Genomic DNA, 21,099 nt, shown 5'->3' with positions numbered 1-21,099 from the left:
TGTACTTGGCTGAGACATTATTAGGGCCCCTGAAACATTTGAAGATAAAGAATTCATGCTCAAGGAGTTTTGGTTTGGTGCAGAGTTCCCCCATCTGTCAAGGAACCACACACAAATACCCACTGACTGGCAAGCAATGACTGTGCTAAGGAGTAGAATACCAGGATGGATGCTATACTCTGGATGCTACTCTGGATGCTATACTGGCACCATAGCAAGCCTTGGGTCCTGACTCTAGACCATGGAATAAGAGAGAGAGAGTTACTATAACACTGGTATTTAGTGTTATAGTAAGACCCCACTAACTGATTTATCCTGGCCTGACTATACAGAACTGCTTGTCTTGCTGAAACACAGGCCAAAGTAGCGCAAGACTACCAGGATCCCCCTTACCAGATGATCATGGGTAGCACTGCATGGCAAAACGCAGTAGCAGGGCATTGGATCCCAGTGATGGTGGTCTGGAAGAAAGGATAATAAAAAAGACTACTCAGGAGAAATAGAGCAAAGACTATGAAGAAAAGCAAAGAAAAAGGGGAATAATGAAAAGGGTGAGTACTATCACTGGGAGCTCCTCTCCACAAGTGAACAGGTGCCCATAATAGAATTTCTTTTAGGAGAGTGTATCAATATAATGCTTCTGATATAATGCAATTGGAAGAATACAATCTGGTCTTTTTGTCTGAGTAGATAGTTTTCTGCTTGCCTACCAACAGGTGGGTTCAGCTCTCACTGCCATGGCAATTTTCTTTTGTGTGATCCTGAAAAAAAGACTGTCTATAATACAAGAGACTACATGACCATATAGATACAAGAAAGTTTATTACTAATCTAAATAACCAGACATTTTGTTTTGACTGGAAATTTATAGATCATCTTCACTGCACTGTAACTGACAATTACAGACTTGATGCAATTCTTTCAGATGCATCTTAACTATTTTCACACTTAGTGTTAAGTAAATTTACAAGAGCTCAATATGATTGGTGAAATAACCTTTAACTTTGTTCCTTTTAGAATCTGGGAAATGATATATACATATATATTTACTAAAATAAAGAGCCAAAGGGCTTCATTTCGGCGATGCAAAATTATAAAAATTAAGTGGATATTAAATTCATCATTATTTCAAAGCTGAATATAGAAAGTATAAAAGTTTCATATGAAATTTGACCAGAGAGCTTATGGGAATATACTCGTCGGCATTTACGAGTTGCCCTAGCCGGACCTTATAGGAGAGACGATCTCTATGCCCAGGAGTCCATATATTCCCCTCCTATTGGTCTATTTTGATAAGGTTTCACTGGCCTGACAGCTGTTTCAAACCAGTTGGTTTTCATCAGAGACCAGGCAGAAACCTAAGAGAGCAAAAACGGTCCATTACGAGTTGCCCTAGATAGGTTTCTGCTTGGTCTCTGATGAAAACCAACCAGTCTGAAACACTGTCAGGACAATGAAATCTTATCAAAATGGACCAAAAGGAGGGGAATATATGGACGCTTGGGCATAGCGATCATCTCTCCTATAAAGTCTGGCTAGGGCAACTCATAAATGCTGGCGAGTGTATTCCAGTAAACTCTCAGGTCAAATTTCATACGAAACTTTTAAAGTTTCTATATTCGTTTTGAAATAATGCTGAATTTAATATCCACTTAATTTTTATAATATATATAAATATTTAATGAAACTAAAAGCCGTATACATAGTAAATAAAATTCAGTTAAAATTAATGATTATAAAAACTATTTGGTTTTAAGGCCTTCTAAAAAAAAACTACTTCAGAGATCTCCTTTATCTGTATAGGATAAAATTCATTCTCTCGCTGATTCATTCTATTATTGGTTTGCTTTACATGCACTTAATCTGTCTACCAGACTGAACATTTTGTTTTTCACATGCACTCCCTTCTTCATTAAACGGTTTAAATGGTCTGGCACTATCTCCCAAAACTGTTGAGAAACTAATTCTAGTAATTCTTGTGGAAACATCATGCCAGCAACATTCTGAGAAACTGTAAGAGCAACATCAATGGGTGGAATATCAATCACAGCAACACTGCATAACACACTCAATTATTATAGAGGACTAATATCAGAATAGGATCATCTTGATGTTCCTGATGAAGAGATACGTTCAGAGCTTAAAGATCAGTGAGTGACAGATGTGAGGTGCATCCTGATATGTAAGGATGGTCACCTGGTTTGGATCAGGCACATCATCCTTACTTTTGCATGCACTTAATCTGTCTACCAGAATGAACATTTCGTTTTTTACAACAAATTCCTACAAATAATAAATGGTGTTCATTACAGCAAGTTCTTTATCAGGCTTTTTGTCAAATTATAAAACTTGTTAACTTCGATGGGACGGTGCAGCGTTTCCTTACGTAACATATAAATTATAAATACCTTCAAGCAATTTAAATACAAGAAACACAAATCACAAATTCTTTACCAAAGAAAAACACGAGTTTCTTTTACTACTATATATATATAAAACAAAATGTACCAAAATAGAACTTTTCATTAATGTCACTTTACAGTTTCAGATTTCTCTAATTCCATCACTTTTTCCAAGAAAATAATTCATATCACTGGTGTCCTTGAGACAGAAGAAATTTTCCAGTTAGCATTTCTTCAAACACTGAAATAGAACATGTATTACATTTTCACTTGTTAACGGTATCAACTTTTTCAGTCAAAGGATTTATCTTGCTAAGAATCCCTTTTCAGAATCTTCTATTAATACATTCCAACTGTCAAATTTTCCAAAAACTTCCTACAACAAAATTCTCTGATCCACATTCTCTCTCTTCTTGTTTCTCCTCATTACCCCAGTACTGAACACTCTCTCTCTCTCTCTGTCATTATCAATCACCCATCAACCTTCACATTGAGCATGCACACTTGTTCTACTAAGCAGTAAGTGAGAAGCCAGTAATGGCTGACACATTGTCATCGCTAGTGAAAGGAGAATGTTTTTATGATGAACGACAGACAGATATCACTTATCAATGTAGACACACTTAACATCTATGAATTAAAAATAAAGAATTGCTAAAATTATTACAACTCTCAGATATCTAGTAAGTACAATTACTCTCAAATACTTTAGATGTTTTTTTTTTTAAACATGTATCAAGTTATCAATATTGGGCTCATTGCCAGTGCCAATCATACATGGTTATGAAATCAAAACTAATAAAATTCTAATGTAATGGAGCAATTGTAAAAAAATTCATAATTGTAAATTATGATTATTCTCAGCACACAGCCAATACTGTGGTCAGTGTTGGCTATGTGCTGAGCTGGACCATACTCATGTTTTTTTTTTTTTTTTTAATGGAAGATGTAGAACTGAAAAAGATCCAGGGGAAGACCAAGATGTGTTTTGATGTAGTTAGGAATATTGAAATGTAAGAGTTGATTAAATCATGTACGTGACAAATAGACCAATTTGGAAGAAATCATCTGATCGGAAACTAGTCACAAAATACTGAGTTAAAAAAATACCTCTGGAAAGCATTTTTATATTTTTTATGCCAAATTTTATTTTAAAATATTGGTTCCTAATATGTAGTACTATAAAATGTGCTATACCACATTTAGTACTGCATGTGGTATAAAATAATCTGGGAGTCTGTTCTAGTGCTATACACATAGAGAGCTTTTTTTTTTTTCCCAATAAGTGAGATGGTGATCTAACAGGATATGTGGATGATGTGCAGCATCTGAAGCCACAATGGTTTCAAAATGATCAGACCATAAGACACTATCCACATCCACTCCACCAACCAGTTTGGCAAGGATTATTCAAAATCATCACATTTTCTGGTATTCACCAAACATGATTATGATGATATCAAAAATGAACTGAATGGTTGCTTCTTTAACATCATAATTTAATCAGTTATAAAAATTTAACAAACATAGATTTTGGAACATATATTTTTCTTACTTGTGGATTCATCTTCTTTACTATGATGATTTTCTTCTTCTCCCCCTTCTGTAAGATTAATGCTAACACTAATTCCATCTACTTCTTTTGCTTAAAAAAAGTAAAATAAATAAATAAGATAAATTTGAATCATATAACAAATATTAATCAAAATGAACTACAAAATAGATTTAAGAAGTTCAGTGATCAAATTTTTGACATATTTTTCAATAAATTAAACTTCATTAATTTTACTAATAAATGATAACAATAATCATTATAAGACTGAAACTAAAGCAAAATAATTCATACTCTTCACAATTCATAACATCTTATCCATAATTTTTTTATATATTTGCATTTCAGTAAATTTAGTACGTGCATTGTAAAACAACACAAATCTAAATTTGTATTGTTTTGATTTGTTTTCATATCTTAAATATCAACAATTTCCAAAAGATATATTATTATTATTATTATTATTATTATTATTCAGGCCTCCAAGGAGTCAAAAGACGGAAAGTGATGCAGATTCAAAAAAAAAATGTATCATCTCTCAATATCTCAGAATAAAATACTCAAAAAACGTTTTTGACAAATCAATTCCAAACACTATTACTAATTCCTGGAAAATACAGTAGTCTATTATTATCATCATCATCATCAAATCCCTGCCATGTACCCTCAAGGGGTGTACAGGATATGATAGTACTGCATGAAAAAAATTACATCATTACTAACTTCCTATCTACAATTTTCCTCCAAATCAGTCTGTTACTTGTCAAGACTCCAACATTATCAGATCTAATATTTCTATCGTCTAAGGCACTTTGTACCGTATCAATCCACCTATAACTTGGTCTTCCTCTGGGTCGTTTTTCTGCCAACATGGCAGAGAACACTTGTTTTGCTAATCTTTCCTCGCCCATTCTGTTTAAGTGACCATACCACCTTAGATTAGCTCTGCTAGCGCATTCCTGGATGCTGACAATGTCAAGTTCTTTCCTAATATCCTTGTTTATTGCCATTGATGCCATCTCTGTTCACGCCTATAATCTTTCTCAGGACTCTCATATCTGCAGTCTCTAGTCGTTGATCAAGTGTTTTACTTCTGACCCATAAGTTAAAACTGGTTTGAACACTGTCTTGTATACAGCTAATTTAGTGTTCCGACTAATTTCTCTATTATTCCATATGAATTTATTCAATTGACTTCCCACCATACCAGCTTTGCTGATTCTGTTGTCTATTTCTATATTTAATTTACCATCATCTTATCTTATTATTATTATTATTACCCAAGACCTCATGGAGTCAAAGACTCATCTGGGAGGTCCTTTTATCACAGAGACATCTCATCATACCCTGTCTTAAACACACTCAAACTCCTTGCAGACACCACACCCTCAGGCAAGGCATTATAATCATTCACAACTCTGCACGAAAAAACCTGCCTCTCACTCCCCTACTCACACACTCTTTATACACTTTCCAGGGATGACCTCTGGTTCTCTCCTGATCTCCCACTATTCTCTGTAGAACTTCTCCACCATTGATCTTATAACAACCCCTTACCAACTTGTAGGTCTCTATCATATCTCCTCTCTTCCTTCTCTCCCCCCAGACTGAAAATTACTTATTCTCAATCTTTTCTCATATTCAACATTCCAGAGGTCAGAAACTACCTTAGTCAGTCGCCTTTGGACCCTTTTCAAAATCTCTTCATCCTTCTGAAAACCAGGTGACCAAATCTGGGCACAATAGTACATGTGTGGCGTAATCAAAGCCTTATACAATGGAACAAGAATCTCCCTACTTCTACACGTCAGTGTCCTCCGCATCATTCCCAGAAGCCTTGTGTTGTCTTCACAATTTTGGCGATGTGTCCCATAAATTTTAGATCCTTATCCACTATCACCCTCAGATCTCTTATTTCCTTTACCTCCAACAATATATTCTCACCAAGCATAAATTCTGCATCCCATCTTTGTTTTCCAAATTTTAAAACCTTACATTTAGCAACATTGTACACACATCCCCATTTGCTTGCCCAATCACTCAATTTATTCAAGTCTTCTTGCAAAGCCACAACATCTTCACTACTCTTCATGGTTCGTCCCAACTTTGCATCACTGCAAAAACTGAATATCTCCATCCAAATCTTCGCCAATATCATTAATATACAAGTTAAATAGTAATGGCCCTAAAACAGACCCCTAAGGCACTCCATTAGTGACTTTCCTTTTCCTGGATATCACACCCCCCATACACAACTTGTTGATACCTATCAGATAGCCAGTCTCCAATCCAATGCACTAATCTAATATCCAACACCACTGCTCTAGTTTGACTGTCAACTTATCACAAGGTACTCTATCAAAAGCTTTTGTGAAATCCAAGTATATTACTGTGTATCCTTCTCCTCTGTCCAAGGAAGCAGTCACTTTATTGTAATAAGTAAGTAGATTACTAAAACATGACCTCCCTTTAGCAAATTCATGCTGTCCATCAAAGATTATACCATTGTTGTCAATCCAACTCTGGATCCTAGTTCTCACAAGCTTCGCCAACAACTTAACCACAACACCTGACACAGAGATAGGCCTATAGTTTGATGCTTGAGTTCGATCACCTCCTTTATGAAGTGGCACAATCTTGCCCTCCTTCTACTCTTTAGGAACTTGACCAAGTGCAAGACTCATATTAAAAAAATATGTCAAGGCAGGTGTCAACTCTCTGGCACATTCCTTCAGAATATGTGGTGATATATTATCAAGTCGCACAGCCTTATTTACATCTAGTTTACTCAACTCCCCAAGCACCTCTTGCTCACTTACAGTCAGTCTCTCCTCCCCATCATCAACTGCTCTCAATCTCTCCATGAAGTCACATTCACAAGATTGAAAGATCTTTATGAACTGATCATTAAGTATCTCCACCAGACATTCTGCAACAGCTGTCTTTATACCATTTCCTCTAATCAATATCATCCTTCCATAATCATTCTTTCTTTTGCTGGCTACATATCGAAAGAACTCCCTAGGATTCTTTTTGGCTTCATTAGCTAACTGCTGTTCATACCTATCTTTAGCTACTCTCACCAACCAAGTCACCCTCCTTGCCTGGTCTTTGTAGACTTCATGAAATTGGTTACTTCCACTTCTCTTATGCTGCTTCCACAATGCCCTTTTTCTCTGTATCACATGCTTAATCTCTTTATTCATCCATCTCACACCTACCTTATTTAACCTTCTCACCTTTGGAATACATTTAGACATTGCATCTACTAGATAGTTTTTGAAAATCACCCATAATGATCATCCTTTTCTTATTTGCTTGGCTAATTTGACTATACATTTCACTATCACCAGCATCCACATTACCAGGTCTATAACAACATCCCACCAAATATTTGATTCTATTCACCTCTATCTCACACCATACTGCCTCAAATCCACTGGCCCTATTTCCCTCTTGCATCTCTACCTTGTATGGACATAACTCTTTCTCTATCATCAATAGCACTCCCCCTCCCTTTTTACTCCTTTTATCCTCACGAAACATATCATACCCTTCCATCTCTATTCCTGTCAGGATGTCGTCCTCATCTCACTTATTCTGACAATCTTTGGGTGAACAGACGCAATTAGTGCAACCATTTCATCTGCCTTGTTTCTTATACTTCTAGCATTGGTATACAAACAATACAATAAAACAAAAAATATAATGATTAGCAAATATCATTATAGCATAATAACATATCAAGAAATTCTTCAAGTCCCACTGTATCAATATTATTGCTGTAGCTTGTTATAGCCAACTCTCACTATAACAAACTAGAAAGGAATAGATTTAATAATACCTTTACCATTGCATACTAACAAAATGTAAAATTTACTGAAAATTAGCAACAAATATTTTGTACTTAAATTAACAATGCATTCAATTTGGCATAATTAAGGAAAGGATATATATCGTGGGTGCTTAAGGGTCAAAGCTGTATAACTGAGAGGAAACCTCCACATAGCCTTTAAAAGAATGCGGAGAACCGACCAGAGCTTCTGACCAATCCTCACCTTCTCGTGATGCACCCTGTTGGGTACCTACCTGGATACTGAATGAACTAGGATGGGCTGGCTATTTTGGGATTTAGCCGATCAAACTGTATTCTTATTGGCTTAAACCAATATAGAAAATGATGGTACAACATGACAAAATTTCATGCCCGCTGGGGCATCGCCCGGTTAAACAAGGCGCCCATTATTTTCGCCAGGGAACCAGGGCGAACAGCGAAAACTCAGCTACTGGAACAAATCTGAAAGAACACCCCAACTCAACATCACAAGAGTTAAAGATCGGTACTATCAACATAAGAAGCCTGAATGGGAAAGAAATGGAGCAAGCTGAGGAATTAGATAAGTACCAGATCGACATAATAGGGGTGACTGAAACAAAAAACACAAAAACTGGTAAGATCTTTCTGAACAATAAATACAAAATGTTATATTCAGGAAATGACAATCAAGGAAAAGAAGGAGTAGCCATAGTATTCAACACAAAATATGAGGCTAATCTTCTTGAATGGCAGGCAGTCTCAAGTAGAGTGATGTGGGCAAATATCAGAATGGGGAATTGGACAATGATACTTATTTGTGCCTATGGTCCCATAGAAATGGAGTAATTTTTTGATGCTTTAGAAAAAGGAACTGACACAATGAAACAGGAAAAGTTGATCCTTGTTGGGGATCTAAATAGCAGAGTAGGAAATGATTGTCAGACATACAAAAATATTTTGGGGAAATTTGTAGAAAAGAGCAAAGATAATAATAATGGCAAATACCTGTTGGATTTCTGCTCAAGACATGGACTGGTTATTACTAACACCATGTTCCAACATAAAAATGTGCACAAATTCACACGGAGAAAAGAGGCAAGGAATAAGAAAAGTTTCATTGACTATGATATTTTTGATAGTGATGTTTTCTCCCTGGTGCAGGACACCACAGTGTACAGAAGATTTGAAATTGGAAGTGATCACTATTTAGTCTTGAGCAGGATAAAATTGAATTTCATATTGAAAAAAATAACATGTAAGAAAGCTTTAAAGCGAATAAAAGTTGAGCAGCTCTCAGATGTGAACTGTAGACTAAAATACACAAAGACTATTGATGAAAAAATGAAAGAGTTTGAGAACAGGAACCAAACCTTGGAGATTCAGTGGAAAGCCTTGAAGAAAATTCTGATTGATTCAGCCAAAGAGGCACGTGGTGAGGTTGTCTGCAAGGATAGAAAAATGAGAACTCTATGGTGGAAACAGGAAGTTAAAGAGGCAGTGAAGGAAAAGAAGAAAGCATATCAAAAGTTCCTGGCAAATAAGTCAGCTTGTGCTCTTAGAGAATACAGAGACAAACGTAAGAAAGCTAAAAATGTGTAAAACTAGCTAAACAAAAGTCGTGGGAGGACTTTGGCAAGAATATAGAAAATAAATATCAAGAAGGTGATAAGATATTCTAGATAGTAAGACTATATTCTAGATAGTTAGAAAATACAGAGACAAATGTAAGAAAACTAAACAATGTGTAAAACTAGCTAAACAAAAGTAATGGGAGGACTTTGGCAAGAATATAGAAAATAAATATCAAGAATGTGGTAAGATATTCTGGAGTTGTTGAAGAAACTTAGAAATGGAGGAAAGACTGCTGTAAAAGGAGTTAGAGATGATAAAGGTTACATGAAAACAGAAGAAAAAGATATTCTTGAAGTATGGAGTAATTACTTCGAAAAATTGCTAAATGAAACAAGCAGTGATAGCACAGTGGTAAAAAACACACAACAGGCATACAGTCAGGAATACATATCCATACTTGAAGTAGAAAAAGCCATCAAAGGCTTGAAATGCAGAAAGGCAGTAGGAGTAGATGATATTCGACCAGAAATGCTGAAATATTGTGGTATAAAAGTCTTACTGTGGCTGCACTACATAGTTCAGAAAGCCTGGACAGAGGGACGAATTCCCGATGATTGGAGTAGAGCTCTAATAGTACCCATGTATAAAAAGGGAAATAAAACTGAATGTGAGAATTACAGAGGTATTTCCCTACTGAGTGTCCCTGGCAAGATCTATGCAAGCACACTTGAGAAACGGGTGAGAAGAATTGTGGAAGAAAAGCTTAGTGAAGAACAAGCTGGATTCAGGCCAAATAGAGGCTGTCAGGATCAGATCTTCACTTTATTACAAATAGTTGAGAAATCATGCGAATATAACAAAGATCTGTATTTAAGTTTTGTTGATCTAGAAAAGGCATATGACAAGGTGCCAAGAGAGAAGCTATTCAATACGCTACAGTTATATGGTGTCAATAGGGCATTATATTAAGCAATACTTAGTCTGTATTTGAGTTGTAAGTCGGCAGTTAGAATTGAAGGAAGTACAGGAAGATGGCTTAATGTTAAATCTGGTGTGAGACAAGGATGTACATTATCCCCTCTGTTATTCATTATCTATATGGATCACATTATGAAGGAAAGTGGTATTAAACATGATATCAGAATTGCAGATGTTAATGTCAGCTCTTTGCTTTACGCAGACAATGTTATACTTCTAAATAAATCCGCTACAAGTTTGCAAGAGTCCCTGACTAAATTGAATAACTGTTGTAATAGATATGGTATGAAGGTCTGCATTAAAAAGACAAAGACAATGAAAATAGATAGAATTGTTGAAAATGTCATCTGTGTTGTGAACAGGGAACCTGTGGAACAAGTAAAACATTTCAGCTACTTAGGCACAATTTTTAGTGAAGATGGTAAATTAAATATGGAAATAGACAACAGAATCAACGAAGCTGGTATGGTAGGAAGTCAATTGAATAAATTCATATGGAATAAGAGAGAAATTAGTCGTAACACTAAATTAGCTGTATACAAGACAGTGTTCAAACTAGTTTTAACTTATGGATCTGAGATCTAGGTCAGAAGTAAAACACTTGACCAAAGACTAGAGACCGCAGATACGAGAGTTCTGAGAAAGATTAGAGGCATGAACAGATGGCATCAATGGCAATATCATATTAAAAACAAAGATATTAGGAAAGAACTTGACATTGTCGGCATCCAGGAATGCATTAGCAGAGCTAATCTCAGGTGGTATGGTCACTTAAACAGAATGAGCGAGGAAAGATTGGCAAAACAAGTGTTCTCTGCCAGGTTTGCAGGAAAGCGACCCAGAGGAAGACCAAGATATAGGTGGATTGATACGCTACAATGTGCCTTAGACGATAGAAATATAAGATCTGATAATGATAATATTGGAGTCTTGACAAGTGACAAACTGATTTGGAGGAAAATTGTAGATAGGAAGTTAGTAATGATGTAAATTTTTCATGTAGTATTATCATATCCTGTACACCCTTTGAGGGTACATGTCAGGAATTTGATGATGATGATGAAGGAAAGGCTACTGAGGATATTATAGATCTATAATTTTTGAAATTTAAAAAAATTTGGAAGTTTACTAGAGAGCTTATGAGAATATAACCTTTTGCATCAGGATTGAAATTTAAAGGCATGGACTCTGTGCATGCACCTGTATATTTGCATTTTATCAGTGCTTTTGATTATGGTTTCAATAGACTGATAGCTGATTCAAACTGTTGGTCAACCAAGTCGCCTTGCCTCGGCTCACTGTGGCAGGAGGCTTGGTGCAGCTGTGTCAGGATGAAGTTTGGCACAGTGCTCTCAGACAGAGCCTAGAGATTCATAAGTGATCCAGTCTTGAAGATGCATGAGAGGGGTAGCGAGTTCACTAGGTTACAAGTTTTTGAAACCTTGGGCAATTTGAACAAATTCATTTCTGTCCAGTCTCTGATGAGAACTAACAATTCAAAAGAAATATCAGGCCAGTGACAAGTTTATCAAAAACACTAATAAAAGATGAATATGCAGGCTCCTGGGAAATGTCTTTTGAGCGGTGCAAGTCGAGGCAACTTCAAATGCTGAAGATTATTTTCTCGTAAGCACTCCAAGAAGCTTACCAGAAACTTTTTTCTACTTTAAGTTGCAGTTTATTTGGCTATTTAAAAAAAAAAAAAAAAAAAAAAAAAAGATGAATCTATAATATTATTAATTTACAAGCATCCATAAGGGTACATTTTTAGCATGGTCCTTTGGTATTCATGGTGATGAGAATATATTAGAAAGAGTCCAGAGAAGTCTGATTAAGGTGGCAACTGGTCTTTGGAATGTGGAAAATGGAAAGAGAGACTGAGGGAATGCAATTTGCAAAGCCTCATGAATATGATGAGGAGAGGGGATATGACTGAGATGTTTAGATTGGTAAGATATTTGTTATCACATTAATGTGGAAAAATTTTTCACAGAATGGGAGAGGGCACAGAATAAAAGGGTCATCTCTGAAAACTGCACAAAGAAGGTGTGAGCAAAGGCATAAAGTGCAGGTTCTTAGAATAGAAAGTAGTTGGTGAGTGGAATGCACTACCTGACAGTGTTGTGAATGTGGGCACATTGAACAAATTTAAAGGATGGTTTGATGGCCTATAGTGCCTATGCATCCTTCTATTCCTGTAAGGAAATCCACTTCTGTTAGCCAGGTCCCAGTAATGACAATAATTTTTCATCTCATATAATTTATTATTAGTACATGACACCTCTGTGAAGTCCAGGCACTCATTAGAAGAGGGCATTGATTTTTAAGCAGTGACCAATGATAAAAGTTCATCACCTTTATTCCTGATGTTCCTGGTATTAGTAAACATGCATAATCATCAGCTACCAGGCAGATGCATATTTAATTAACTCTTAAAACCTGATTCAAATAAGCAGCCTGAGTTGATTCATAATCCAAATTCCTTACTCCACCGACATGATCATCAATGCTTTTCTTGTCTGATAAAACTAATTCTTCCAGTTTCAGTGGTTATCCATCTATCCATGCTGTCATTCTCTCTTTCTCTCTCTCTCTCTCTCTTTCTCTCTCTCACACACACATACACTACTGCATGTGTCCAAGCTCTTATGTAGCAAACCTGTCATATCTAGTTTTTTAACTGAACAACAATTTATCCAAGCTGGATTATCTAACTTGTTTGGGGAAGGGCAAATTATCATATTCAAAAAGTCATTAAATGTGTAATTTAAATGTTAATAAACATATGAGGTGGGAGGGGAGGATTCTGATAAACACCTAGAACAAAAATGATATTAAAGCAACTCTTCTTATATAACTTAAAATAATAAGAACAAATTATTACAATTTGATGAAACATGGGGTTAAAAGGATTTTAAGATATGTTCTTTCTTGTGGTTATATCAGTCACTTTAATATCATTTTTGTTCTCGGTGTTTAACAGAACTTTTCAGCTCCCCCCCCCCCCCCGTACAAGTATAATTGGCAAGAAATTACATTCTTGCTTAATTCTTTAATCAAGTGTAAACAAACTTTGTTTGCTTAACAGTAGAAGAGAAGGAATGAGAGAGAGGTATGGTGATTGGTAATACTAGCAGACGAGAGGATGGAAACAGTAGGAGAGACGGAATGAGAGAGAGAGAGAGATGGAAGTGCTAGAAGAGGAGAGAATGGAAACGGTAGGAGAGATGGAATGAGAGAGTGGTATGAGAATGCTAGAAGACGAGAGCATGGAAACAGTAGGAGAGAGAGAATGAGAGAGATGTATGGGAGTGCTATAAGAGGAGAGAATGGAAACAGTAGGAGAGAGGGGTATGGGAATGCTAGAAGAGAGAATAACAGTAGAGGAGAGGGAATGAGAGAGACCTATGGGAATGAAAGAAGAGGAGAGAATGGAAACAATAGGAGAGAGGGAATGGTAAGAGGTATAATGTATGGCGACTCAATGATCCGTGGTGTTCAAGATAGGATGCGTGAGGAGTGTTTGCCAGGAGGAACAATAGAAAGGTTGGCTATGGCAATGAAGAGAGGTGAAAGGGTGGATGAGATGATTGTGATGGTAGGAACGAATGACTTGAGTGGTAATGTAAGTCGGGCAGTGAGAGATAAGAGGTTTTTGCTTGAGACTGTATGGAAGAAGACAGAGAGAGGAAAAATAGTGTGTGTGTTGCCAAAGTATGATAATCATGAGCTGAGCAGAAGAGCAGTGATATTGAATGGCATAATAGCCAGAATGTGTGACAAGAGAGGACTGGTATATGTGGATGCTTGGAGTGCGTTTGAGGAAAGAGAGGAATTGTATGTGAGACCATTTACATTTGAATGAGGAAGGACGTAGGCATCAGGAGAGATTGCTGTTCTGAACGAGTCAGTATGTCCCAGGGAGGATGAAAGCAGGGGTGGCCTCTTGTGGGAATGGATACTTGGGAGAAGGGAGACAATGTCAGGTAACACTGAGCCAAGTGGAGTCTAGAAGGGATAATGCTGGGTATAGAAACAATGGCATTTATATGCTTTATACTAATGCCTGGAGTATCCGGAATAAGGGAGAAGAATTGGTGCCGCAGACAGCATCAGCGTGGCTGATGCTGTCTGCACATTATTGGGATCACTGAGACGTGGTTGACAGAAGGGGATATAATAACAGGAATAGAAGTCGCTGGGTACAGCATTTTTCGTCAGGATAATACAAGGGGAAAGCATGGTGGTGGGGTACTGCTTATGATAAGTGATGACCTATATCCTCTAAGAGTGGAGGTTTTGGAAGGAAGTGAGACAAATGATTTTGAGAGCTTATGGTGTGAGGTAGAGGTAGGCAAGACAGGATATTTAGTTGGGTGCCGCTACAGACCCAGGAGCACAGAGGATGGGGACCAGGAGATGTTTAGACAGCTAAGTTTGGCAAGTGCAAGAAGAATGATTGTTATGGGAGATTTTAACTACAGTAGTATAAATTGGAGAGAGGAAGATGCATGTAGCAATAGGGGAATGGAATTTCTAGAATTCTTGAGGGACAAATGTCTTAGGCAACATGTAACAGAGGGAACAAGAGGTTCAAGAGTTTTAGATTTGGTTATAGCATCAGAAGAGTTGATACTAACTGAGATGACATCTCTCCCACCAGTTGGAGAGAGTGACCATAAGGTTTTGACTTGGAAAATGAATAGACATGCAGGAGTATCAAAGAGACGGGAACTTATGTGGAATTATAATGAAAGTGATTATAACAGTCTTAGACGCCAACTTCGGGAAGTTTCATGGAGGGAGGAATTGGAAGGCCGGGATATCATTAGTGCGTGGGAAATTGTGAAAGAATATTTGTTAGCAGCAATGGTAAGTTGTATACCGTGAGTGAAGAAGAGGACACAATTTGGAGTAAAGTGGATGACAAACAATATTAAACAGGAATTGCATGTGAAAAAGAGGCTATGGAAGAGATATAAGGAGACAGGTGAAGAGAGGATGCGTGAAGAATATAAGACACAGGCCAGAAGCGTGACTAGTGTGGTAAGGAAAGCGAAACAGGAATATGAGAGGAAACTGGCACTAAGATCCAAAGAAAATCCTAGGGAATTTTTTAGCTATGTAGCCAGTAGGAGGAGAAATGACTGTGGAAGAATGATATTGTGAGATAAAAATGGGAATAGAGTGACTGATGCAGAGGACATAGTGGAATTGTTCAATGACCACTTTATTGGAGTATTTCATCCTGGAGTAGTCAGTTTTAATGCTAGAGCGATAGGCAGGTTCAAGGTTTAGAGGTACAGGATGAGAGTGTGTTTCAGATACTGAGAACTCTGGATGTCAATAAAGCTTTGGGACTGGATGGTATATCATCACGAGTTTTGAGAGAATGTGCTAGGGAACTGACAGTGCCTTTAACCTGGCTTTTCAATGAAAGTCTGGCTTCGGCAAAGGTGCCCAGGGAATGGAAGGAAGGTAAGATAGTGCCATTGCATAAGGGTGGTAAGAGACTGGAAGTGTCTAATTATAGACCAGTCTGTGTGTCATCATTAGTTATTAAGATCTTGGAGAAAGTAGTGAGGGACCGTATACAGCACTGGGCAGATGAGGGTAATGTTATCTGTGAGAGTCAACATAGATTTGTGAAAAGGCGCTCTTGTTTTAGCAATATGCTAGCCTTTTATAATAAAGTTACAAGAACATTAGATGAGGGAAAGGCATATACTGCAATTTTCTTAGACTTAGCAAAGGCATTTGACAGGGTGCCACATGATAAGCTGATATTTAAGTTGCAACACATGGGTCTGGATGTCAGATTGGTCAACTGGATTCAGTAGTGGTTGTCTGATAGGTATCAGAGAGTTGTGCATGGTGGAGCAGTTTCAAGGAGACAGAAGGTTACAAGTGGGATCCCACAGGGCTCAGTACTAGGACCTATATTGTTTAACCTTTATATCAATGACATTGCCAGTGGATTGCAGGGGGATATTCAGTTGTTTGCAGATGATGCAAAGCTGGGAAGGATTATTAGTAATAGTGCAGATGTGGTAGCCCTGCAAGAGGATTTGAATAAGCTAGATAGATGGGCAAATGAATGGGGGTGTCAGTTTAATGCAGCAAAATGTAAGATCTTGAGGTTTGGGAAACATCGATGGGATGCTGCATACTCTATGGGAGGAGTTGGGGAGACAAGAGATCTGGGGTCGATGATTGATAGAAACCTGAAGTTTAGGGGACATATTGCAAAGGTGGTGAAGGTAACACAGAGGATTGCTGCAATTATGAGAAGGACACTGACCTGCTGAGATAAGAGGGTTATCATTCTGTTGTATAAGTCTCTGATCACACCACACTTGGATTATTGTTCTCAGATTTGGTCCCCAGGATTTGAAGGAGATAAATTAACTGTGGAAAAGATACAAAGACGGATGACAAAGATGGTCTCAGGACTGTACAAGGATAGTTATGAGAATCGGCTGAGGGAATGTGGACTGCAGAGTTTGGCAGATAGAAGAAGGAGAGGTGATATGATTGAGACTTTTAAACTGTTGAGAGGTGGTTACAGGGTCGACACTGGGGAGTTCTTTCACTTGGATGAACAGCGGGAAGGAGTGATGACAAGAGGCCATCCCTGGAAGTTACGAAAGGAAACTGTGAGCAAGAGGGTGAGTAGTTTCTTTGCATGGAGGGTGGTTGAGCCGTGGAATGCATTGCCTGATAGAGTGGTGAGGGCGAGAACGGTCAATGAGTTTAAGGAGTGGTATGATAGACTTTGTGTTTCTTAGGGGGAACCTCCCCTCGATGAGTCTTGACAGACTTTATGTTCTTAGGAAGGACCTCCCTCGAAGATGCTTTTGACTCCATGGAGGCCTGAATAATAATAATAATAATATTCATAAGAAACTATGAACTCTTGTATCAGAACAGCTTACAGTCTCAGTATTCTGTGACTGTAAGCTGTTTTGCTCATATGGACTACTACTGTACACTAAAAGGGACTTTATTCATTTTGAACATTGGACAATTCCAGATATCAAACATCCAAGCCAGCATAATAGGATGTCTCACAATAATCACTGCAATAGAACATGAAGACTATATCACAATTTTAGAATCTAACAAGTCTGGTCTTGCTTCTCATGCTAGAGAATTAAAGTTCTTTAGAACTAGCAAGCTAAAATTTGATCATCTTTTCCTCAAAACATGTGAAATGCTACAAAATCATGCAAACCGCAACCAATCAGACTGCATGCCATTATCCAAGTTTTGGGGAGTGATCACTACTAATTATCTGTAAGTTTATTTTTCAATTAATAATTATTTTCAATTATTTTTTATCTATTCAACTTTCTACAATTGTTCCTTTGAACTCTAATAGTGTAATATCATATACTTCAGCTGTGACCAAGACATGAGCTAATATACATATGATTTATAACCCATTAATGTGATTCATGTTTTGGATGTAGTTAATGGTCTGTCTCCCTGACGATATCCACGTAACATAGGACAAAATATATTGCAGTTTTTGAATAAAATTCTATATAATTTTTGCTACATGTGTAAGCAGTGAAAGTTATTTAAATACGTCTAATGCATATGTTCCAATAAAACTATCTATTTATCTTTACATGCAGAACTTGCATGCATGAAAAACCACAGTGCACTATAGCTGAAGCAAATAAAATACAAATTACAAAATACAAAGCCTCTAAATACTCTATGATAATGATATAATATTACTTTGCATGTAAGTATTCTTGGAGGTGATTAGATTTATTTTATAGCTTGGGAAGTTCATCACATGCCATAAATATCCAGAATAGAGAGATTAAAATCATCATCAACGACTGCTCCAACATAAACTGTCAGGTAAGAGAGATTAAAGTTATCCATTTTTTTTCTGTCTACCCATATCTTCTTTAAATCTGCTCTTATCTGGACTCCCTCTGCCTTTTCATATTCTTCTGAATGGTCTTTTCACCTCAATTTTCATTTCATATATTATTCCTGGGGGTACCTTAAGGATTAAAGCCATATAACTGAAAGAAGACCCTCACATTGCCTTTCAGGAATGTGGAGAGCTGACTGGGGGTTCTGACCTAATGTTCAATCCTCACCTTCACATAGTGTGCTCCATTAGTAAGTATCTATTGGATACTGAATGAATGAGGGTCGACTGGCAATTTGAGACTTAGCCAAACAAATCAAAGCCCCGCTGTTTTCGTCAGAGAACCAAAGCGAACAGTGAAAAGTCAGCTACTGCAACAAGCTTCAACTCAACATCTAGAAGAAGAAGAAATCCAGCATCAAAGAAACTGAAGATAGAAACCATCAATATAAGGAGTATTAATGGAAAGCAAATTGAACTTGCAGAAGAAATGGAAAAGTACCACATGGACATAATTGGCATTACTGAGACAAAGAAGACAAAAGCAGGTGAGATCTTACTAAACATAGGATGTCATATTCAGGCAACAGTGATCAAGGAAAGAAAGGAGTAGTGATAACATTCAACACCAAACATGAAGATAAATTTCTTGATTGGAAGGCAGTTTCACATAGAGTTATGTGGGCAAACTTCAAAATGCACAATAAAATTTATTTATGCTTATGTTCCCACACAAGGTTCTTTTAAGGAAGAAGTGGAAGAATTTTTTTGAGTCATTAGAACAGGCAGCTGACATAAAGAACATGGAAAAGGTGGTCCTTCTTAGAGATCTGAACATCAGAGCAAGAAATGAATCCCAATAGGCATATAGGAACATTTTGGGAAAATTTGGAGTAAGAGGCAAAGCTAATAATAATAGTAAGTATTTGCTGGACTTCCACTCAGGACATGAACTAGTCATTACTAACACCATGTTCAACATAAAGATGTGCAGGAGTTCATGTGGAGAAAAGACACAAGAAATAAGAAAAACTTATTGACTATGACACTGTTGATGGTGATAACTTCATGATGCTTCAGGATACAAGAGTATATTTTTATCATACAAGAGCATGATAAAAATGAATAGCAAACTGAAAAGAATAGTACGAGGTGTGGCTATTAAATAACAAGACTGGTTGCAAAAATATGGTTTATTATTACAATTGTACAACTCAATTTGTTATCCCCTTCAACATACTCCCTGCCTCTATCTATACACTATTGTATATGAATTTTCCATTGTTGGAAGCAGTGCTGCAAGTCATCAGGTGTTATCTGCTTCAGTAGTGATGAAGTTTTCTCCTTTACCTCATCCACTGACTGAAAATGGGTGCCCTTCAATGCGGATTTTAACTTTGGAAAATGGTAAAAGTCACATGGAGCTAAGTCCGGTGAGTAAGGGACAATCGATGCACTGGAAAGCTCACACGTCACCGAGAATAGCCCAGCTGAGAGAACGAGTGAGGAAGAAGAGACCCAATCTTTGGAAGAACAACGCTTGGATTCTCCATCAGGACAACACTCCAACCCACAGTGCACTGTAAAGCAGTATCTGGCTGATAAGAAGATCCCAGTGTTCGACCATCCACCTTACTCGCTGGACTTAGTTCCATGCAACTTTTACCTTTTTCCAAAGTCGAAATCTGCATTGAAGGGCACCCATTTTCAGTCAGTGGATGAGGTTCTTTTAAGGAAGAAGTGGAAGAATTTTTTTGAGTCACTAGAACAGGCAGCTGACATAAAGGAGAAAACAGCAGTTTTTATTTTACTGCACTACTGAAGCAGATAACACCTGATAACTTGCAGCACTGCTTTCAACAATGGAAAATTTGTATGCAATGGTGTATAGATAGAGGGGAGTATGTTGAAGGGGATAAAGTGAAGTTTTACAATTGTAATAATAAACCACATTTTTGCAACCAGTCTCGTTATTTAATAGCCACACCTTGTATGTAAGAAAGTTTTAAAAAGAATTAAAGTTAAGCAGCTTTTACAGGTAAACTGTAGACTCTACTATACAAACATTACTGAAGAAAAAATGAAACAAATTGAAAACAAGAACTAAAACCTTGGAATGTCAGTGAAAAACTCAGAACAAAACATTGATTGATTCAGCAAGAGAGGTAGGTGGTGAAGTTGCTTGCAAGGAAAGAAAAATAAGAACCTCATGGTAGACATAAGAATTTGAAAAAGCTGTTATGGAAAAGAAGAAAGCATACCAAAAATTTATAGCAAATAAGTTGGCAGATGTCCTAAAAGAATAAAGAGGAAAATGTGAGAGAGCTAAGCTATGTGTAAAATTATCTAAACAAATGTCATGGGAAGACTTTGGTAAGAATATAGAAAATAAAATGTCCTGGAGGCCATTGAAAAAGCTCAGAAATGAAGGAAAGATTACTGTAAAAGAAATTAAAGATGAAGGTGACATGAAAACTGAAGATAAGGATATCCCAGATGTCTGAAGTAATTACTTTGAAAGACTTTTAAACAAAACAAACAGTGACAGAACAATAGAAAATTTTCAAGAGGAATGCAAACAGGAGTACAGATCAATATTTGAGGTAGAAAAAGCCTTCAAAAATTTGAAATGTGGAAAGGCAGCTGAAGTAGATGATATTCATCCAGAAATGTTTAAGTATGGAGGTATAAAAGTTTTGCAGTGGCTATACTGCATAATTCAGAGGGCCTGAATAGAAGGTCAAATTCCAGATGATTAGAGTAGAGCGCTCTCATAGTTCCCATCTATATATAAAAAAGAGAATCTGAATGTGAGAATTACAGAAGAATTTCTCTACTAAGTGTTCCAGGTAAGTTTTATGTAAGCATATTTCAAAACAGATTG

The 21,099-nt window shown here is 37.0% G+C and overlaps 1 protein-coding gene across 2 annotated transcripts in view; it reads right to left on the bottom strand.

The window, feature by feature from the left end:
- Positions 1–21,099, bottom strand: part of pasha (microprocessor complex subunit partner of drosha) — a 366,059-nt gene that overhangs the window by 168,813 nt on the left and 176,147 nt on the right. For both annotated transcript variants that reach the window (XM_090391560.1, XM_090391561.1), the window contains exon 5: positions 3,958–4,047. In XM_090391560.1, coding sequence (XP_090247686.1) covers positions 3,958–4,047 — 90 coding nt within the window. The remainder of the gene's footprint in view (positions 1–3,957; positions 4,048–21,099) is intronic.

This window comes from Typopeltis vanoorti, chromosome 4, assembly GCF_054136105.1.
Source record: "Typopeltis vanoorti isolate ZY-2024b chromosome 4, IOZ_Tvanoo_1.0, whole genome shotgun sequence".
Lineage (NCBI taxonomy): Eukaryota > Metazoa > Arthropoda > Arachnida > Uropygi > Thelyphonidae > Typopeltis > Typopeltis vanoorti.
Note: the sequence above shows the minus strand (reverse complement) of the source record. Positions and strands in the feature narration are given on the sequence as shown.